We start from the raw sequence: 23,925 nt of genomic DNA on the forward strand, positions 1-23,925 counted from the left end.
AAAGAAAGAACAAAATAACAGAAAAGAATAAGAAAGAGAGTTCAAGATTGCTCAAGGTCTTTTCTTCCCCCTTTCAGAGATCCAACCCATAGCCCTCCCAAGAGTCATCCTTGAACCTCTCTGTTGAAAGAAACGATTGTGGTAGAATGGTTTATTGATCAATGATCTCAAGCCCTCTATTTATAATTAAGTGGAAAGTACACTATTACAAGGAATAGAATTTTACATGAATACAAACTCTAATTGAAAACCTAGTAGAATCCAACACACCCCCTCAAGTTAAGGTATAGATATTAGTCATGCCCAATTTGCCAACAATAGGAAAGAAATCTCTTTCATTCAAACCCTTAGTGAAAACATATGCTACTTGGTCTCCAGATCTTACAAAAGGCATGCAAATAACCCCTTGTTCCAACTTTCCTTTGACAAAAAACCTGTCAATTTTAATGTGCTTAGTTCGATCATGTTGTGCCGGATTATTAGCAATACTAATAGCAGCCTTGTTGTCACAGTAACATCATAGAGTTTGGAACTTGGACTCCAATATCTTGCATCAAGCCTTTCAACCATAGTAGCTCACAAACTTCACGAACCATAGCTCTATATTCAGCTTCAGTACTAGATAAAGCTACCACATTCTGGTTTTTACTTCTTTAAGTAACTAGATTACCTCCAACAAAGGTATAGTAACCTGAAATTGACTTCTTGTCTGGAGATCCAGTCCAGTCTGCATCAGTGTATGCTTCTACTTTTGGATTATTAGTGGTGACAAAAGTATTCCTTTTCTAGGAGTTCCCTTCAAACACTGTAGTATTCTGGTAACAACCTTCATATAAGCTAAATATGGATCATGCATGAATTGGCTCACTATCCCTACAGCATAAGCAATGTCTGGCCTGGTGTGGGACAAGTAAATAAGCTTCCTTACTAGCCTTTGGTATCTTCCTTTATCCACTGGTTCTCCCTCTTTTTTCTTTAAGTTCAACTCCAGCTTCAATAGGGGTATCAATTGCTTTACACCGCAACATTCCCACTTCTGATAATAAATCTAGGACATACTTTCTTTGGGATAGGAATATACCTTTCTTTGATTGAGCCACCTCAATCCTTAAGAAATACTGTAACTTCCTTAGATCTTTAATTTCAAACTCTCTATCAAGAAAGTCCTTCAACTTTTGAATTTCTTCACCATCATTCCCTGTGATGACAATATCATCTACATAGACAATGAGAAATGTGATGTTAGTACCTGACTTCTTGACAAATAGTGTATGATCAGCATTGCTTTGCTTGTACCCAATAGAAGTCATTGCCTTCAGGAGGTGTCCAAATCAACATCTAGGAGACTATTTTAACCCATAATTTGACCTCTTCAATCGACAAACTTTCCCTGCAGTATTGTCATCGGAGAAACCATATGGGATTTCTATATAGATTTCTTCCGCTAACTCCCCATGTAAGAAGGCATTTTTTACGTCTAGTTGGTGCAAGTTCCAGTCTTTGTTCACAGCTACAAACAACATGACTCTGACAGTGTTTAGTTTCGCAATAGAGGCAAAAGTCTCCTGATAATCAATCCCATAGGTCTGGGTAAACCTCTTTGCAACTAGTCTAGCTTTCAATTTGTTGATTGATCCATCCATATTTTGTTTAACCACAAATACCCATTTGTAGCCTACTAGTTTTTTTCCTGGAGGAAGTGTAACCAGCTCCCAAGTGTCATTTTTCTTCATTGCTTGCATTTCCTCTACCATAGCTGCCTTCCATCTCTTTCAGCATAGGCTTCTTGCCAACTTTTAGGAACAGATACAGATGACAGAGAGGATATAAAAGCACGATAGGAGTCAAACAAAGAGTTATAAGAAACATATTTAGCTATGGGATGTTGAGTACAAGATCTGACTCCTTTTCTAATAGCAATAGGAAGATCAGAAGAAGATACCTTAAGGGGAACAATAGAACTGATTCGGAGCAGGAGACTGAAGTGGTAACGTATCAGCTTTCTCCACCTACTTTAGCCGGTTGTAATTCTTCCTCTGATGAGTCTGCACCTCCTTATTCTGGTCAATCTGGTTTTGAAAGACCTCAACAGTTTGTCTCACAGGAGTGGTCTCCCCCTGGCTAGGTTTTTCACATGGTTTAGAAAACAAAGGGGGAGGATTAGAGTCCTCAGGTATACTGGCTGAAGTCTCCCCCTGGTCAGGAAACTCTTTTAGGACTCTTAAGTTGCGTTGGTGTGTGATAGGAAGATCTAGAGTCGGAAAGAACACCTCTCCTTTAGGACTCTCACCCTGGAGAGGTGTATAGTGAGGGCAAGACTCATTAAAAATTACATCCATGGATACAATGGTTTTCCTGGAAGGTGGATGATAACATTTTTACCCTTTCTGAGTAGCAGAATACCCAAAAAATATGCAGCGTAGGCCGCGGGGATCCAGCCTTACCCTGGTGGGTGGTGATTTTGGCATAACACACACATCCAAAAATCTTTGGGGGAATAATAAAAAAAGAGGCTCCTTGGAGAATCTCATTAGGACATTTAAAACCAAGTATCCTATTGGGCATCCTATTCATAAGGTAAGAAGCAGTGAGTATAGCATCATTCCAGTATTGGTCAGGTACATTCATAGCAATCATAATGGAACGGGCTATCTCTAAGAGATGCCGATTCTTCCTTTTGGCAACCCCATTTTGGGCAGCCGTATCAACGCAACTGGTCTAGTGTATTATGCCAAAGTTAGAGAGATATCTTTGAAATTCACCATCAATATACTTTGTGCCATTGTCACTGCGAAGGATCTTCACAGTGGCATTGAACTGAGTTTTAATCATATTATGAAAATCACGAAAACATCGGAAAACCTCATTTTTTTTGTTTTAAAAGATAAATCCATGTAGAACGAGAGTGATAATCAATAAAAGTAACAAAGTACCTATGGCCAGTAATAGACACACGACGGCAGGGACCCCACATATCAGTATGAATTAGCATAAAAGGAATAGTTTTTCTATTATGAAGAGAAGGTAAATAAGTAGACGAGTTTGCTTCGCAAAAATGCAGGCTTTACAAAAAAAATCATCCTCATTACAAGAAGAAACTATATCAGGAAATATTTTCTTAAGAGTTCCTAGAGGGGGGTGACCTAGCCTACGGTGCCACTGATGAAGGTCTGATATTCTTGAATGGACCTGATTAGAAGATGTAGTTAGAGCAGAAGTAGATCCTTCAATCGGTTCAAGCAAATAAAGTCCATTGTCTAGTTTACCACGTCCAATCTCCTTCCCCGTGACCAGATCCTGGAAGACACAGTAAGATGGGAAAAGCCCAACAAGCAGGAGACATGAAAAGAGCAATAGTGGAGAAAGAGGGAACAGAAACTGACAAAGAAAGTGATGGAGAATGTTGATGATCCTCAGAATGGAAGAATAGGAGCCATCGATTGAACTTATCCCTCGGTTGGAGAATATTATAAGAAAAAGGAGGATAAACCTATCATATGATCTGTGGCTCCTGTATCAATGATTCCAAGGAGTAGAAACTGAAGAAACTTGGAAGCCTATAAAAGTTTTACCTGAAGTAACAAGGTAGGAATTGGTTTCGTTAGTAGAGGAAGCAGTGGTAGAGGCTGTACCGGTAGTAGAAGACTGCAAAATACATCCCCTCCTGTGGAAGACCAACGTCTGCAGAGGGTGTTGTGGAAACTGTCTCAGAAATATGAGCTTTTGGTTTTCCTCTTTTTTGCTCAAAACAGCAGGCTTCCCATGGAGCTTCCAACAATTGGCCTTGGTATGATATGGTTTGTGACAGTGTTCACACTTGACAATCTCCTTAGTTGAATAAGATTTAGTGCTAACAGACTGTAAGGCTGATTTCTCCACAATAGGAGTATGAAGCATAGCTAATCGACAACTTTCCTCACATTGAACAAGAGCATAAGACTGTTCTAGTGTAGGAAAGGGAGAACGACTTAATACTTTCTCTCTGATCTGATCGTACTCCACATTCAAACTTGCTAAGAAGTCATATACCCGAATCTTATCAATGTGCTTCCTATAACTAGTCACATCATCTGGGTTGGTGGGGTGATAATTCCCATTATGATCCAACTCCTGCCAAAGAGATCGCAACGCAGAATAATATTGGGCCATAGTCAGTTCCTTTTGGGTAGTCTCAAGAAGCTTCTTTTGTAGCTCATAAACCTGTGCATCATTCCCCAACTGTCCATATGTTTCAGTAGTAGCTTTTCAGATTTGGGTTGCAATATCAAGTAATAGATATCCATGAGCAATATTTGGAATCATGAAATTCAAAAGAAATGACATAATAAGAGAGTCATTCGAGATCCATTTATCCTGTAAAACACCTATAGTAGTAGGTTTGATAGTGGCGCCCGTAATGTATCCAACAAGGCCTCTTCCGACAATAGTCAGGTAAGTAGAGCGAGACCAGATCAAATAATTTGTTTCATTAAATCTTACCGAAAGAGGATGAAGACTGGAGTAATGTTCGGAGCCAGTGGGAGAAGTAGTACCATCAGTGGTTGCCATGTTGAAAGAATTGTGTGCAGTTCTTCAGTCTTCACCCTTTTAAAGTAACTGAAATGTCGAGAATACAATAACCAAACCACCCTAACAAATGATAGAATTAAAAAAATGCTTATAAAGAATGCCATTTTTTTCTCTCCTGATTTTGATTCTGATGCTGATTTTGATTATGAAGTTATGAAAAATCACAAACAGGCCCCTGAAGATATGTGAAATCACAAACAGGTCCCTGAAAGTTTGTAAATTTACAAAACTGAACCCTGATCGAAACAGAAAACATAATTACAGCAGGTGGTCTTCAGGAGACTATTTTAGTGGAAGTTGCAGAAGCTCCGGCAGTTCTTGGATCAGCGGAGCAGCTATTGCAGAGCAGCGGCCAGTAGAAGCAGCTATAGCAGGAGCAGCGGCAGCGGAAGTTGCAGAAGAAGCAGTGGTAACCTTGTGTTTGTAATCTGCGATTGTAACTGCGATTCTAATCTGCGATTCTTATCGCAAGAAGTAGCAGCAGCAGGAATTCTTGTCGAGAGAAGCAGCAGGAAGCGTGGTTCTTCTTCTCTTCTTCTTTTCTTTTCTTTTTTTCTTCTGGTCTTCGAGGCAGAACTGAAACAATAGGGCAGCGGTGCGATGGGTTTTGTTGGGAAATGCCATGTCAGCATTTGCCACATCAGCCTCTAGTGGTTTTGATGATAATAAGCATGAATTACTAATGGCTATATTGAGTTATGATGTCTTAGTTCAAGATGAGAACAAGTGGACCAACTCCAAGTCAAAGCCATATGCAAGTCAAAGCCAAGATCATGCCAAGACAGACATGAAGATGGACATGAAGTCTAAGTCAAGATGACCATGCCAAGATGGACATGAAGACCGTTGCACAAAATCAAGTCGAAGACCAAGTCAAAGATCAAGACTTAGGCTAAATCAGGGCTTAGGACACCTTTGCATATACACACATGTAAATGCATCCATAATATGTAATCCATGTTACTAGAGTGACCTAGGACATGTTAGTAAGGTGTACAACGCTTAGGATTGTCAAAACGATCAAAAAATCCAAGCCATATCCCAGCCCAAAGTTGTTTAGAAAAATAGAGCCCAGACGGATGTTCCGTCGAGCAGACGGACGTCCGTCTGTTTTCATAACTCGTTTCTCGAAACAACGGAAGGCGCAGACGGATGTCCGCCTGGGAGCGGAGTCCGAGCCGAGACGGATGACCGTCTGGGCAGACGGATGACCGTCTGGGCAGACGGATGTCCGTCTGAGCTAGTCCAGACGGATGTCCGTCTGAGCGATCCGAGCTGAGACGGATGTCCGTCTGGGCAGACGGACATCCGTCTGGCCCAGATTTGACTATAACGGCTAGTTTAAAGAGAATATCCTCTACAGCTATTTGCAATGGATACTTTTGAGACGGATGACCGTCTGACCAGAAGGACGTCCGTCTGGGCTGAAAAACAAGACAAAAATGTGTCCGTTTTCTATCCGTTGGGGATTGGGTTTTGGCACTCAAAGGTGCTCTATATAAACCCAATTCACCTCATTTGAGAGGAATAACACTCACACTTGATCACCCACTCCCCAAGTGATCCTAAAGCTCTCAAATTGCAAGAAAGCCTTGTGCTTTGCCTTTCACCTTCTCCCCAACCTTGAAGAACATACCAAGGTGTTAAAGTAAGCTTCTGGAAGTCAAGCTTGAGGCGATTGAAGGCTTTGGTGGTGCATGCATTTCATATCTTGAGCATACAACTCTTATTGCATCACACACACACAAGAGGTAAAGTGTCACACCTCTTGTTAATGTAACATCCTTCTCTTGTAACTGTTTTCAATTCTAGTCTAGGTAGATTAGAATTGGTTTTGGGTACTCTTGCCCGTAAACAAAGATTGGTTGGGTGCTCTTGCCCTAAGATAAACAAAGATTGTAAAGGGTGCTCTTGCCCCGTAACAAAGATTGTAAAGGGTTTGATCTCTACCCATTGTATTGAAAGAGAATCATTAGTGAAAATCTCTCTTGAGGCCAAGAGAGGAGTGGACGTAGACTTGTAAAGTCGAACCACTATAAATCTTGTGTTGTGATTGCTTGTCATTGTTTAAATTCATTTGAATTCTCAATTTACCTTGTATTTCCGCACAAACCGAAAAATTTGGACAATCCACTAGTTGCAACCTAATCACCCCCCTCTAGGTTGCACCAACAGGTTTGAAAAGGGAAAAAAAATTATGTGAAACGATGGTTGCAGAATTACGGTTTGAAGAATTGATTTCTGCGATGGTTGCAGAATTACGGTTGTAGAAACAAGAAAAATCTGCGAAGGGTTTTGGAGAAAATAAAAGAAATCTGCGATGGGTTTATGGGTTTGAAGAAAAAAAATAGAAGAAGATCCTAATCGAACTTAGGCTCTGATGCCATGTTGAAAGAAACGATTGTGGTAGAATGGCTTATTGATCAATGATCTCAAGCCCTCTATTTATAATTAAGTGGAAAGTACACTATTACAAAGAATATAATTTTACATGAATACAAACTCTAATTGAACTCCTAGTATAATCCAACACTCCCTGAACCCAACAACGGACTTCCTTGGGCATCCTAGGGTTAGTTTGGAGATCACAAATTCACTCCCATCATGATTTGTTAAAACCCTATATTTTTTCCTCTCAATCCTTAAATTTTTTGTTACCCAAATCCCACAACCCATAGACCCGTTAGTTAGCTTTTACCAAACCAAAACCACCCATAAATCCTAGAAGACATACAAATCAACCCATATTCTTTTCCCTAAAGTTTTCCAGTAATCCTAGATTCATCCATTAGATCCTTGATCTTTTGCTTGCAAATTTATCGAAGATTCTAGGTGAACCTTAAATTTTAGTGAATCATTTTTGAGAAACCCTGACCCCAAAATTGGGTTTACATCATAACAGTTAACTACAGATTCCCCCATCCCAAGATTATATGACATGCTAGATATGTTGACTAGAGCTTCCATCTTCTCAAAATTGGATCTCAAAAGTGGGTAGCACTAGATTCGGATCAGGTCAAGAGATGAATGGAAGACTGCTTTTAAAACAAGGGGAGGATTATTTGAGTGGAAAGTCATGCGTTTTGGGCTCACTAATGCCCCCAACACTTTCATGCGAGTGATGACTTAGGTACTCAAACCCTTCCTAGGAATGCTTTTAGTTGTTTACTTCGATGATATCTTGGTATATAGTAAATAGCCAGAATAACATATAATGTACCTGAGACTAAGTCTTGTAGATCCTAAGGAAGGAGCAACTATACCTAAACCTTAAGAATTGTACTTTCATAATGCCCAAAATAATATTCCTAGTGTTCATAATATTGCCAAGGGAGTTGAAGTAGATCCAAAAAAGGTTTGCTGTATAAAAGAATGGCCCCGTCCCACAAGCATAATAGGAGTTTAAAGTTTCAATGGCCTTGCATCCTTCTACCGGTGGTTCATCAAAGATTTTACTACCATTATGGCTCCCCTCACATACCGTACAAAAACTTCGAAAGATAAATTCAAATGCACCCCAGCAGCCACCGGAGCCTTCAATGTCATCAAGAAAAAGATGATTGACGCCCTTGTCCTGAGGTTGCCAGATTTTGAAGGTGTTTGAGGTTGCCACTGATGCCTCTCACATCGGGATTGGAGGAGTTCAAATGCAACAAGCTCTCCCTATAGCCTTCCATAGTGAGAATCTAAATGAAGCCAGATCCAGGCACTCCACTTATGATCTAGAGTTTGTGTGTAATTTTCCAAATCCTAAAACACTGGCAGCACTACTTAGTAGAAAGGGAGTTCGTGCTTTACTTTGATCATGAAGTTCTCAAGCATCTCCAAACACAAAAGGCCATCAGTAATAAGCATGCAAAGTGGGTAAGCTTATCTATAGGGATTTACATTCACTCTACAACATAAAGTAGGTAAGGAAAACAAAGTTGCACATGGCCTTAGCAGGAAAGTACTGACAATAACAGTGATGTCCCATGAAGCCTTTGGAATTCAACAAGTTATTCAGGAGTATCCAGGAGACAAAGACTTCGGCACCATCTGAGCATAAATAAACAAGGAGGACAACACCCCAATACCCTATACATGGAGAGTTTCTATTCTGCGGGACCTAAATCCGCATCCCAAGTAGGTCCCTTAGACTGCATCTCACCAAAGAATTACATGGAGGAGGACTTGATGGATACTTTGGAATTACAAAGACTGCTGCCCAAGTGATGGACAGATAACTGCAAGCCTCGTATGCACAGAGAGGTTGCCATGGTCATCAGTGGGTATGTCAACTTGCCAAAGGAAATTTACAGAATACAAGTCTCTACTCCCCTTTGTCCATATCCCATCAACCCTGGAAAGATCTTAGTATGGATTTTGTTCTTTGGTTACCTCTAGCCCAACGAACGTTCGATTCTATAGTTGTGGTGGTGGATTGGTTCACCAAGAAGGCCCACTTCGTCCCATGCCAGAGAACTTGTAATGCCGAACACATAACACTAAGTTATTCTTCAGGGAGAGTCCGGATCCATGGGTTACCTAGTACCATCATATCTGATAGAGACGTTAAATTCATGAGTTACTTCTAGAAGACTCTATGGCTGATGACCTACACGAAGTTATTGTTCTTAACAACATTCCATCCCTAGAAAGATGGTCAAATTGAAGTGGTAAATAGGACTATTGGAAATTTGTTGCGGAGTCTTGTCAGGGATTATGAGAAGACCTGGTCAACAGTCTTAGACATTGCAGAGTTTGCCTACTTTAGTTCAGTTAATTGAACTACAGGAAGGACACCTTTTGAAGCCCTACTAGGTGTCCAACCTCAGAAGCCCATTGATCTAATACCCTTGCCAGCTGAAACTTGGGTAAGTATAGAAGTAGATGAGTTCCTATGGCATTTCATTGAAGTACATGCAGATGTCAAAAGGAAGATAGCCCTTTCACAGAAATATACAAAGCCCAAGCAGACCAATGCAGGAGGGTCATAGAACTCAAGCCAAGAGACATGGTAGTGGCTCGCATCCATCTAGAGAGGTATCCATCCAGAGCCAATACTAAGCTTCATCCAAAGAAGATGGGACCCTACAAAGTGCTCACTCGTGTGGGGCCCAATGCTTACGTCCTAGAATTACCTCCCAACATGGGTATTAGTATTATTTTTTAACGTAGCAAACCTGTATCTATACATTGGGCACAATTCAGATGAAGGAGACACTGAGAATATGCTGCGACTGCCCTAACCTACCCCTCCAAAGCAAGAGACTATTGTACAAGTACTAGATGACATGCTCGATACCACATGCAAGGGACTTGGACACCATGTGTTCTTAGTCAAGTGGAAGTGCAAGCCCATCAGTGAGAGCACATGGATTCATGCAAATGATTTCAAGAAGATCGATCCTAATTTATACAACAGATATATGGCTTTCACCCATTTATTGGAGATGAATGTTTCGACAGGGAGAATTGGTGTGAACAGCAAAAAGGCCCCAATAGAAGTCACAAGAGAGCCTAGCAACATGCATCCCTTAAGGGGTGTTTTTGTCTCTTTGGGTTTTTATTCCCCCTCTTTTATTTAGTTGTGTGTTTTACTTGGGTCTCTAATCTGATTACAGAATCCTGGTCCTGGGTGGTTCCAAACAAGAGGGGAAGCTTCACGAACACTCATACTTAGACTTGGGTATCATCCAACCTCAGCTTCCAGAAGCTGGCAATCCATCTACCCATTCCATCCAGTTGTGCATCCTTCCTTTTATCCAACTCCAATACAACGGCAAAACCTTGATCTCCATCATCCAAATTCCACCCAATAGTCTCTAGCTGGATGGACCACAACTTCCTTGCACTATTTTTACATGCCCTTGGGCCTGCATTTAGGGTTTCAAGTTAGGATCTTAGGGGATATCACATGGGGGTACTCTTGTGTCATGTGCATATTATTTATTACTTTTTATTGTTTTAACCCTTGTCTTATTGTTTGGATGAGATCCAAACCCATTCCTAGGTGTAGTTTCTAATCTTGTGATGTAATATCTAGTTTGTGTTTTCATGTAACCGAGTTTAGAATCTATGTAGCTGACCCTATTTGGTTGGGACTAGGCTTGTTGTTGTTGTTGTTGTTGTTTTTGTATTGGGATTAGATCTTTGACCATAAATAAAGGCTCATGAGAGGGGGAGAGATTCATGTGAAATTTCTCTCCAGTTCTCGTCATTCCTTCCTTCTTCTTCCTTGTCTCCTCTTCAATTTCCCCTACTGTTCTGGTTCTCTAAACTTTAATAAATGAGCTAAGCCTTAGTAATCTTGGAATTTGAGACTAACTGAAACTCAAAATGTTGAATTATAGTCAGAACAAAACTCTCCTCAACTATCTCCTTAATAAGTTAGAAATTTCAAGACTACTTGCTCTAATAATATTTGTTTTCGATCTCAGTAGAAAAACAGAGTCATCACTCTGCTGGTGATCAGACTCGCAGTTCTGATGTGCATCATTCTGACTTTGGGCTACCTTATAATTGGGAACTCAACATAGTAACCTATTAGATTTCCAATTACAACAAATCAATTAGGAATCCAATTAGTTGGCCCAAGCTTTTAGAATACTAACTCCACTTGGATTAGGACCAAGGTTTGAGAACTCGATCTCGATGGGCTAAAAGACTGAGAAGAAAAATTCCTTCACCCCATCTCGGTGGTTTTAGGGTCTTTTAGAATTGAAAATTGGTTTTAGCCTATTTTAGGCTTTCTAAAAACAATGTTGACCTTTGATTTATTAAAAAACAATTGTAAATGTGAGTTCCAATTTGACCCTAAATTTGAAACCATTGCATTGATGAAGTTTAGATGCAGATTACAAAACATAAAGTACACATGATTTACTGAATACACATATGAATACATTAAGGTTTAAACTCAAACAACTAGGATATATTATACATCATACATGTTCACATGACAAGTTTGAAACCATTAGTTTAAAGGACTGTTTATAAGTAAGATTCCCATGTGTTCACGCAAACATGCTTTATAACCGAAGTGTTTAGAAGGCCTTGTATACTAGGCTTGAGACAACTAGTTTGAAACCCCATTTATTCGGATACTCACCTTGCTGTCTTTGTTGTAGATGTCGTGATGTGAATACAAGGACCCCTTGGCTGAAAGTCTAAGTGGGGCTTCTAGAATGGCTTCAAGAAACCTCCATCAGCTGTCTGAACACTTAATGAGGGGTATTTTGGGCATTTTAACGGTTAATTTACCTATGAAATTAATTTAGGAGTTTTCCAAAATTTCGTTGAGTCTGTCTTTAGTTAGATTTGGATTTGTTTAGAGTATTTTATGTTGAGTTAAAGTTGTTTTTGAAGGAGTCCTATTTAGTAGTTTAGATAAGATAAGTTTCCTAATCTTACATTTAGTAGTTTTGGATAAGAGTCCAATCCAATAGAGAATGGGATCCTATCTGTAAGGATATCCCAGTTCAAGTCAGAGTGTTAATTTTGGCTATAGATAGCCTCTTCATGCATTGTTATTTTCAGTCTTGGATGAATGAGTGAATTGATTGTTTGAGGATCAGGGTCTGTGTGGGTAGACCCTAGTTGAGTAAAAGCTTTCAAGTTCTTCTTTGTCTTCTTCAATTCAGCAGCTCTCAAGAGATCAACAAGCATCCAAGCAACCTTTCCAGCAAGCATTCCCAATCTCCAAGTAAGTACAGCAACCTTCCCAGTCTTCCCCCCCTCTTGCTCAAACCCTACAAGCCTCCTCTATCAACTGTAGCATTCCCAGCCCCCTCCCCTCTTGTTTGACCTAGGAAACCATCCCCACCCCATCACAACTAACCCCTGCCCCTTTCCCTTCAATTCCAGTTTACCCTAACCCTCCCTCTCAGCATTTGTGGTCCCTTCCTTTCCCCTTTCTTCCCAGCGATATAGCAACCTAGTTCCATTAGGAAATCCCAAATCCCGGCCCATTAAACCCCCTTTCCCTTCCCTTTTGGTCTCCTCCAGTACTAGGTGACAGGTAATTAGTTTCCCCAAATCAGCCAAATATCTGGATTTTGAAGGTTCCTGCAGTTCATCTTCTTGCAGAACAGCAGTATCAACAACTCTGAACTGCAGGACAGCAAGGTTTTCTCCCTTTTCCAGCTTCAACAAAACCCTAATTAAGCCTTTGAAATTCAAGTTTCAAATCTGTAATTCAAAGTACAAAAGGATTCAGATCTGAAATTAAGTTTCAGAAGGCTCTAAACCCCAGTAGAAACCCTAAAACCCCCTTCCCTTATTTGCTAGAACTTCCTGGGCTAAACCCTGAGTCTAGGGAATTACCAATTTACCCTTTGCCCTAGACTTGATTTACATCAAGTTGTAGGAGGGTGTTGATGAAGACTAGGGGTGTTCCTGCCAAAACTTTGGCCACAATTCCATGGCAAAAGAGGCTTTTCTAGCTAGGCAACAAAGGGGGGAAGTGAGAACACTGAGTTCTTGTCAAGATTGAGTTAAGATATCTTGACTTGATCAAGATCTGGTGTTTTTAGAATAGGGATGGACCAACCGAGATATTGGATCTTTTAGGTTTTGCTTCCCATCTCGTCTCGTCTTATAGAGAGAGGGGAAAAAAATAAAAATAAATAGAGAGAAATCTTGGGAGATCTCACCGAGATATTGTAAGTTTTTGAACCATGATTAGGACTTCTAACAACCATCATAATCTAATGGGGCATGAACTAAGTTTCCCATTTGATGCATACCAAAAATTGGCATGATGACTGAAATTTGAATCTAAAGTTATAAAATTATCCCAAAGCTAAGTTGGTAAGGGTACTGGGCAGCAAGTCCGCAGGCCTTATTTTGGGGCCTGTCTGTCCTTTTAGCTCTCTTGCTGATGTGAGGCTGTGGGTTTTGCATCAGTTGTCTTTTTCAACCAAAATCTAATGGCAAGCTAACACCATGAGTCTGAGGGGGTTGGTTAGTAATTGAGCAGGAAAGAGTAATTGAGTCGAAGTACGTAGGCCCGTAGAATTCTATGATACTGAATTTCCTTCTAAATCAGTATGTTATGAGAGCTGAAGGGTTGAACCCCACCCCCATTTTTTCTGCTGAAACATTGATTTAATTAAAAGCCAAAAGGAAAATACAAGTTATAAGAAATGAAATACAAGTTATAAGAAACGAAATGGGTAAACAAAACAGCAGCTTGCACATTGCAAATTCCTAACAATTCAAGAACAGTTGACTACCCAATGGAATGAATCTGTATCTTGGACAATCTGCAGCATCCCTCTCCAGTTCATTCTTTATCAAACTTGGGGAAACATCCTCCCTAAAAGAGCTTTGGTCCTTTGCCACTGAGGTGGCAAGGAAATCGGCTATTTTGTTGGCTTTACGATAGCAATGTATGAACTCCCAATCTATCCTCTGGATGAAGTCTTGCAATCCCATTATCGCTGTAACATAAACCACAGAGGTTTCTTGCGTTGCATGAGATAGACCACTGCTGCCGAATCACACACTCAAATTTTCCGCAGGCCCATATCTCTTGTGATTTCTAACCCCACTACCAGTGATTCATACTCTGCCTCAAAATTGGTCTTAATGCCTATAAACCTTCGGAACCTTTCAACCACCTGAGTATGTGCATTACGAAGACGCCTCCGGCTCCTGCAAATCTTGGATTACCAAGATAACTCCCATCAGTATTTATCTTGAACACCCCCCTGCCCGGGGGGGGGGGGGTACCCAGTGCAATGCCTCTGGACTCCTCTGATCTGCCGTCCTTACTGTCAACCACAGTCGCCTCATGAGGAGCAAGCTCTGCTGACTCAAGTGGTTCTCCTTCAGATGATAGTTGGTCATGTATAGCTCCCTTTTCCACTAGTTTCAGAGTCCATTGCCCCAGTCTCTGCAGGTTGTCGAATCTTCTGGCATTCTGCTCTAACCATACGAAGAAAGGAATTGATGTAACCCTGGAATACAGCATCAGTGGTAGGATCTTTTCTAAGAGAGCAGCAGGCAATCTGGGGTTCAATACATTTCTGTTTGTGTTACAATCTCAGAGGACAGCAGCTATTTATACACCAACATGCTGCGGATGAGGCTAATTTGAAGCCCAAGTCTTACGGTTTAGATTAGAGTAGTCTAGGGTTAATTTGGGAGGGGTTTTCGGTTTCAGCCTGGTTAGCTGTATGTCTGGAATTGATGCAGATATTCTGTTCTAATAGAACTGTACTAGCAGAATTTTCACAAGATAGGTTTTTTATGTTTTTGGGTTTCTAGGGTTTAAGTAGGGAGTGGTTCAAGGGTTTGATTAGGCTCGAATTAATTCTGTTTTTGTTGTTCTGTAAACTCAGAATTCATCTCAAGAGGTTAGGGTTTAGAAAATAGGTCTTCTAGTTGGATTAGGACTCTTGAGGTGTTGGCTAGGGTTAGGGATGGAATTGAAGGTAGTGTAGGTGAGGAGTAATCCTAAAAGGGTTTACATTTTTGATAAAAGGTTAGGGAGATATAGGTTTTTGAATGAATTAGGGTTTAGGTTTATAGAGGAAGAAGATTAATTGCAGAAAACTCTAACTAATGGAATGAAGGTCTTTATTAATTAAGATGGAAGTAGGGATGAGACTACGGAAGGGGTGCGATCCTATTAGTGGAGGGGGGAAGGTGATAGGGTAGAGAATTCTATGGTTTTAGGCTGGAGGGGGCGGCTGCTGCCACAAGGAAGAAAGGGAATGGGGGAGGCTGGGAGGGGTAGGGGAGGGGCTGGTATACTAACTTGAATAAGGAGACTTTGAAATAGCAGAATACTTGAAGATGAAAGCTGCAGGGCTTGAAGGAAAGGGGGAAGTTGAAAAACTGCAGAGTTCTCACTCACATTTAGCCTTGGGATTCATCTTAGGGACCCGTAACTCCGTTCTTCCTTCAAATCTGTATTCTTTATTCAATAATCAAGTCTGATTCGTTACAAGGTGTGAGGGGCTATTTATAGTGTCAATACATTGAAGGAAAAATACTGGGACTCAATAAACTCCACTTGAACTCAACCATGGAAACCTACTTGGACTCAACTAAGGAATCCCATCAGGATTTGAATGCCCTAGCATAACTGCACTTAACTTCTAAACTAGGAAAATGACTCTTAAGAAAAAGTTCCTGGACAAATGCAACTTGCAAAATAAGAGATGAACTTTAACAAGGAATCCTACTTGAAATTGGATTCCAACTAGGACTCCTAATTACATCAAGACTCAAACTACTAAGCCAAATAAGAAAAATGAAAGTAAGATTCAAACTTCCAATAACATGGATAAACTGACTAAACTATTTGACCCCAAGGGGGAGGTTAAATGACCACAATACCCTTTATTGCATCGGGCTAGCTCTAGGTGCCGCATGGTCCATAGGCTGTCTTGAGCCCAAAATATGGGGTGCCCTATACTTGCTGATCCTGGTTACATCAGGAATAATCATAAAACCTTTCATCCGTATGTCCCCTAGAGGTTGTTGGGGAACCTTGTTTCTCCACCAGTCATGCATCTCCAAAGTGTTTGCTTTGGCTCCCACACAACAACAAACATCATTGTGAACTCCAAGCACATGGTTGCTGAACAAGGGCAGCTGATAAAAATGTGTTCTTCCTCCTCTACCGAAGTGTTACATAAAGAGCATCGCTAATCTTACTGAAGCCTCTTAGATTTGAGACACTTACCCACTGGAATTTTTCCCATTAGCAGCCTCCAACCAAATATAGATTGTCTTGGTAGTAGCCACGTTCTCCACACCATCCCATACCACCCTACTGTTGGAAACATTTTCCTTATCAAATTCCAAGCTGATTTCAGAAAGAAATTTCCAACTGAGCTTCTTTGCCAATGATTCAATGACACAGTCCTCTCTGGGGATGTAGGCAAGCTAATCTGTTCAACCTCCTCTAGGATCTCTCTTAAAGCCATTGACCCAATCCTGGGTTACTGCCACTGTCCCTCGTTGATGGAATTACCCACTTTCACATGGAAAGCGCTGTACAATCTGTGATGCAGATTGAGGCAATCCTCTATTGTAAAAGGTCCAATCCAGCTATCATGCCGAAAACATATTCGCTGTCCATTGTCTCCTTGACTACATCGCAAACTATTCTTTAGCCCTGTAGAGATCAAAGAGTTGATATTGAAAATCCATAGAGATCCATTATCTTTCACCAATTGCACGAAAATCTTGTGCAGTGATGATTCTTCATGAATAATTCTCCAGTCCAATCAACATGGATGGGCCTTGTTCACATCTCTCAAATGCCAAATACCCAGTCCTCCCTCCTTTTGCCTACAGACATTTTCCCACTTCATCGTTAACCTCTTAATTGAGTCAATGTTCTCTGTCCAATTCTCATCCATTCTTCAGATAGCTTTATCATCAATGAAGGCCACCAATAGACTGTAAAATTGTGCAAAGCGATGACGGCCACCAATAGGCTGTAAAAATGTACCTTGATATCCATCTGGACCTGGTGAACTTTCTGGTTTGAGACCCTAAATCACTGCTTTAATTTCCTCTGCTGAAGTGAAGCTCTTCAACCTGCTGTTATCGTCCTGAGTCACCAAACATGGGTATTCATCCAAAAAGAAGCATGGGGTTTGCTCCAACAATTCTGAGTGAGCCCTCTTACCTATCTCCTTATGGAAATCCTCCTAGTAACTAGAAATATATTCCGCAAGCTGCGCCTGACTTGAAGCCCACGACCCGTCGTCTTTTTTTCAGCAATCACAGCATACACTTTGCCCTACGAACCTTCAAAGAAATATGGAAAAGTTAAAATTACGATGCCCTTACTTCAACCACTTTATTTGGCCTTCTGGCTCCATAATTTATCCTGTAATTCCAACAACTCTTCAAGCTTTCTTTTTGCTTCTGCTTCTAAGGCAAATAACTCATCAGACATGCCCTGGGACTCAATCCACTTCCCAACACCATCAAGCTCAAGCTCACTCTGTGCAGCACACTCCGCATCATTGAGGTTGGGAGATCTACATCTTGCCCGTGCAAATAACGCCCTTCAATTCCTTAAGATTTCGTGAGAGGACTAAAATTGGATTCCCCACAACATTTATATTCCTGGCTGCCCTAATAGTTTCTGAAAACTTTGGATCCTCTGTCCAAAAATTATGGAATCTAAATGGACTATTGGTTGGATGTTCAACTTGCTAGGAGAACAACAATATTGGCATCAGAAGAGTGATCTGGCAACACCCTTTGAGAATGGTACAGTCTCCAAATAAATCGAGCCAGCTTTGAGAGTACATACTGCGATCCAGACTAGACGTTGCATGCCCTTGCCTACGGTTATTGTCCAAAGTGGATTTTCAGCCCTGAGAGGGAACTAGTATCAAAGAACAAGCATCGGTCATTGCTTGAAACTCCGCTGACAATCCCAAATTGAATTGTTCAGGACCTCAGTTTTCTGAGCATAGTAACATTGCATTAAAATCTCCCATCAGTGACCATGGTGTCCCACCCTGAGGGGTTGATACCAACTCCATCCATAACATCCTCCTTCCCATTTTAAAAATACTAGCATGAACACAAGTTAACAAGAGTGGCCTCCCACGGCAAATACCTCAATAGTGGACCTGCTGCTGGTCTGAACTGACAATAACACAAGGTTGTAATAAGTCTCTTCCAAAACACCCCTAAATTTGAAGCTTTCCCCTCATTTACATTATGAATAATATTCCTGTCAAACCCCAGTTTGTTGAAAAATAGAATGAGAGACATGGCATATTCTATTTTGGTTCTGCAAGACAGAATATTAGGACAGTGCTGAAGTAGAAGATTATGAAGAACTCTGTTTGTAGCCGTGCGTCAAAACCCCCTTGCATTCTTGCATAGCGATGGTCATGAAATTTAAGGTAACTGCAAGCGCACGATATCTTTTAGCTAATGGGTCGAACTCAGGAAGATATACTACTTAATTCATTCACTTAAGCAACGTGATAGTAAGATGGATTATGATTAATTTGACTAAACTAACTGCCCTAACCAGTTCACTAACAAAGTAAATTGATAAAGGTTTCTAAAAGAGAAGTTGATGCAGAATTGGCAGCAGATACAAAGAGAGAAAAGACCAAAGCTCAAGCCCATTAAAGCCTAAGGACATGACCCAAAACAGCCCATGGTTTGCATGGGCTAGGACTATTGGAGTGGGTTAAAATGAGCCCATGGTTTCATGGGCTTGGATCACTTTAGTGGAAGAAAAATACCAGCCCACTATTTTGAACTAAGCCCAAGTCTAGCTTTGAAAAGTCAACAAAAGGAGCTAGTAGGTGGTGTTGGTTAGTGGTGGGGTATAGTTGGTGGATATTTCCATTATTGTTTTGACTAGTGGTGTTGGGTAGTAGTTGGATGTTTCCAATGTTGTTTTGACTAGTGGTGTTGGGTAGTAGTTGGATGTTTCCATTAATGTTTGTAGTAGGTTGTGTTAGCTAGTGGTTGGATGTTACCAATGATGTTTTTGTCTCTTTAGAATGCTATATAAAGAGACTTATGTAAATGGTAAACAACTTATGAATTGAAATCAAATTGCTTGCTAGCATTCCTCCTCTTTGGAGAACCCTTATGTTTGATCAAGGTAGATTGGTGTTTGATCCAATCGATCCACCTTGCGGTGAGAAGCCCGGGTGTTAAGACTCCTTGTGTTTGATCAAGGAAGGTTGATGTTTGATCCAATCGATCCACCTTGCGGTGAGAAGCCCGGGTGTTACATGTTACTTTGTTGTCCTTATTGTTCTCTTAATTCTCTTATATTGTTCCATCCATTATTCTTTATAGCATACTGCTGTTTTGAAGACCTAGTTAGTCCTTGTTCTTAAACCAATATCCTTGTTCTACCACTTCGGTTTTCAGCTTTCCATTATATCTGAATTTTATCTATCTTAAGTCTATCAAATCTGAAGTTGATTCCCTGAGAAAGGTCCTATTTGGCTACTGTTTTGATCATTCAAATATAGTACTACATTAGAAGTGATTTAGAGTTTCAGCTTAGGATCTAGGGAAGAGGAGTGTAACTAAGGGGAGTTGATTGTGGACTCGAAAGGATATGCGTGGCTTAGGTTTTGTAGCTAGTTGATATGGAGAAAACATAATCGAACCGGGTTCAACCTTGGTTCGACCCTCGACCCCGGTCGGGACAAAAGGAATCGACTCGCTTCCAAGCGGGCTAGGTCCAAAAGGTAGCTTGCTGAGAAAGAAAACTAACTCAGTCACAAGCACGCCCTAATCCGCTACAATCCGAATGGACTAATCGTCAAAGAGACGGGTAGCAACATTTGCGACTGATGCTTATCGCTATTTTATGGATAACTACCATATAACGATCGTATTATCAAAGGAGTCATCTACTAGTCCAACCTAGTACAGATCTATCACTAAACGGATCTATCCGTTAAGATCTGACGGATAACCGAAGAAGGCTCAAATACATCCAACGAAGGAAAATCGAAGGTATTCACTATATAAGACATCACCTGCCCACAAGGTAAAAAAGAGAGACATATACAATCTGAACTGTATTCACGTTATTCATTCCTTAGCTCTGTACTCAAGCAGAGCCGTTTGTGATTAAGTTCATCAACTGACTTAGCCTTCGGAGGTGGACTCCCGATCCCAGCGGTCGGGCCACATCTGACGTTCGTTTTTGTAGGTCATCCACAGGAGATCTAAGGGCTGAGCACATTTTGGACGCATCACTAATATGCTCTCAAATAGAGCTGATTGGAAGGCAAGGTCCATGTAGCCGACTAAATTTGGTTGTGATAAGGCTTCTTGTTGTTGCTTCCTTTGCTGTTGTAGTATTGATTCTTTGAATCACTTTTAGAATTTAGATCATTCAATAGTCATATAAGGCTATAAACATTTTGTTGAACAATAAAACTTTTGAGTCTTAAAATTCACAATCCTTTTCCTTGAGTTGAAATTTTGCCACACGAGTCCTTTTTATGACATCAGGTCTAGAAATGGGTTAATAGCCACACTGTACTTTAGAGACCCCAAGCCACATGATTAACCCCATAGAGACAAGCACGCTATAACAATCTTAGGCCATAGAATGATTTAGATACAACCTTGGACTTACTTTTAAATGAAAATCGTTCTCTTTCCTGACGGATAAACCCCAAAAACTAGGGTCTGACACTAGTTCTTCGTAACTTGGTGAAAACTTTACCATTTCTCATACAGTTTGATTCTCAAGCTCCATAACAACACGAGGAGACTTATAGTGAATTAGAATCCTTTAGAAACAAAGATGCAGACAAAAATCACATGGGACTAACCTTTTCTGGCTTTAAAAACTCAAGTTTTCCCTTAAGTCTTGGTTTGCTGTGTTCCAAGTTCCAACAACAATCAAATTCCTAAAGATTGCTCTATGATTCTTCAATCTGGTCACCAATTTCCTTTACTATTCCTCAACCTCTCTCTTTCTTGGATTACAAAATGGTTCTAGCACAACCCCCCCCCCCCTTCCAAACCCTCTAATTTGACTACTTTTTCCATCCAGCATCACTGCCTCTGAAATGTGCTTGCCCAGCCATTCAGTTATTATTATTGAAAATTTCATGAGCTAATCTAGTTTCGCTGCTTTACATCCGGCTTTGCTGCTTTATCAATCTGACATTGCTGTTTTCCAAAGTTGCTATGCCATTTTCTGACTGCGTGGACCTCTTTTACGATTTTCTCCATAACGCGTAATACAACTCCTATTAACCTGATTCTTTTTATGATGTAATCATGATACAGAAGGCTACATTTCATATGAAAATTCTTACCAAAAAAATAAAAATCTCAACATCACATCAACCAAAATCCTAAAATAAAAATCTCTACATCACATCAACCAAAATCCTTGTGTAAGGTCCTCAAATTTAAGTTCAAACAGAGACTGATGACAGTCAGCTATTTTCAAGAAGAAATTCTATCCTTCGAAGATTCTACCATGAATTCCTTGTCTCTCCATTATTTAAACGTGATTCTTTTCTATAAGTCAGGTAGCATGAATACCCACAACTTTCACGTTTTAGGCTTTTTTATGAATAATAAGCCAACTGTCCTCTTATCATCTTGTAAATTCAGTACTTTCACTAAATCAGATGGTTTCTACTATTTAATCAATTTTATTGGACACCCGAGGGTTCATTTTCACTCCAAGGCCTCAAAGTAACAAATACTGCACATATGCATTTCAAATATGTATAATCACAGAATTAATATTATAAAATAATAAGAAAGTATGCACAGGAAGCAAGGCATACATGCAAGGTTTGATACTGGGTATTTTCTCTCACCACATAAACGCACAAACTCAGATGATTTTATGAATCATGACACAGATGCCACATCGATACAACATGCATCCATTTGAGGAAACAAATGGATGATTCTTTTTAATCTTGTACTTGATCTGAGGTTCAATTAAATGTTGCTTTGTCTGGGTGCATTCCATTACAACTAGATGATTGTTTGGAGCTTGATATGTTGAATTTCTTCACATGGACCCCACGTTCAAGAGTTTTTCTAGACAGAGATGATCTATACAGATGAATCTGATGATTTGCATGATTTTCCAATTGGATCTACTTTGGCCAAAAAGCCTTGGGTGGGTAGACCTATTTCTTCATGCAGCGAGAGTAACCTGACCTGTATGGTTCACAATATATTTTACTTCCTGTTATGGTTCTCATTATATTTGCTTCCTGTCTGTTTCAACTGCAAAAGTTTTGAGGTTTGGAAAAATTGATGTAAATTTTATATGTTGAAAAGTTTCTTATGAAAAAATTTTGAAAAACCTACGCGGAAATCTGGAAGATAACATGAAAAGTTTGCATGTTGAAAAACTGCCAAAGAACATTGAAATTTTTTTGAACGTATGAAGGCTACATTTGTGAAGTAGAGTTGATGATGGAACATTTTACTGGTAATATTTTTTTTTTGGTAGCCGGCGAGTTTATATTGGGCCGGGGGAGGGGGGTAATATTACTAATTTAGGTGCCGCTGGATGGGTGCGAACCCAAGACCCCCCATAGGAGTTTGGTTTTTTAACAGCTCAACTAACTCACACCATTGGCAAACTTATAGAGGTTTGGGGTTTTGCAATGGTGGATTAGTTGAGCGGTTAAAAGTCCAAACTCTCATGGGGAGGTCTTGGGTTCGCACCCATCCGGCGGCATTTATATTAGTAATATACCCCCCTCCCCCTACTAATACAAACTTACCGGCTACATAAAATATTGAGCAAATTGCATTGGCACCCCCCCAAAAAAAAAAGCATGACAAATATATCCAATAAAAATCCAATTTTGGGGTCGTGCTTTTTAAACATAAAGTGGGGTGTCAATGCTTTAAGCCCTCCATTTTGGGATGCCACTGCAATTTGCTCTAAAATATTATGTTAAATAAACTGCGCATACACAGTTAGACCTTCATTTCATGCCCATGGATAATGAAACAACACTGTGACTGACTTCGATGTGTAGGAATATGATCTCAATCTTGATGGAGAACTAGATCAAAAAGAGTTTGTGAACTTCATTAAGAAGTTGACAGCAGACACACTCACAGTGATCAGTCAGAGTATGATCATTGCCATGGTTGCTGCTCCGACGGTAGCAGTATTGACTAAGAAGGCAACTGAGGGGGTACCAGGAGTTGGGAAGGTAGTGCAGAAGTTACCAAATGCAGTTTATGCATCTCTTGTCACCCTTGCAGTGGTCATGTTCCAAAAATCAGGCCAACAAATTGAATAGAACCATTATTGCTTCATCTTTTGCCCTCGCTTCATGCGTGATTATAATATTCACTGTTTTATTGTAAAGAGCGTGTTTGTTGTGCTGACTAATTTATTATAAACATCTTTGTTTTTGTTGGGGTTAGACGTTTTATGTAATAATCCCTTAGCCAAAAAATAATTTATCTGTGATATTGCTTTGGAAGGAATAAGTGTTGTAAAATAAAATCAATGAAAGGAAGAGTTCTAGATCCTTTACCTTAGTGATGTTCTGCAATGGTTCTAGACACTGTAAGTGTTTATTTGCGTTCTCTTTCTCTTCTTTCAGCTTGTGAACTCTATAGGTTATTTTCACGCTTCCAAATCGGCAAACCATAGTGATAGAGGTTCAGGATTAGCTTGGAGAATTCGTAGAGCATGGGAGAATATCTTAAATCATGTGTCTTTTTGTTTGGTTTTCCATCCCTTTATTTATAATATTTTCCTTCAACCCTAATTCCTTAATTAGGTTTTTTCTTAGACTCATCTTAGGGAGGGAATTTTAGAGTCCTATTTAGACTCAATTAAATAGAGTAGTCATTTTTAGAGTACATAACCATCTTGTCGTCACTTAT

General features: G+C 40.1%; 1 protein-coding gene across 1 annotated transcript in view; it reads left to right on the forward strand.

Moving 5' to 3' along the window:
- LOC148999346 (Calcium-binding EF hand family protein) overlaps positions 1–23,569 on the forward strand; it is a 52,644-nt gene extending 29,075 nt beyond the window's left edge. The window contains exon 4 of the mRNA XM_089141244.1: positions 23,061–23,569. Coding sequence (XP_088997370.1) covers positions 23,061–23,330 — 270 coding nt within the window. The 3' untranslated portion in view covers positions 23,331–23,569. The remainder of the gene's footprint in view (positions 1–23,060) is intronic.
- Positions 23,570–23,925: the final 356 nt, after the last annotated feature.

Source organism: Hakea prostrata, unplaced genomic scaffold (assembly GCF_041222555.1).
Source record: "Hakea prostrata isolate BN-2017 unplaced genomic scaffold, UWA_Hpros_2 contig_14, whole genome shotgun sequence".
NCBI lineage: Eukaryota > Viridiplantae > Streptophyta > Magnoliopsida > Proteales > Proteaceae > Hakea > Hakea prostrata.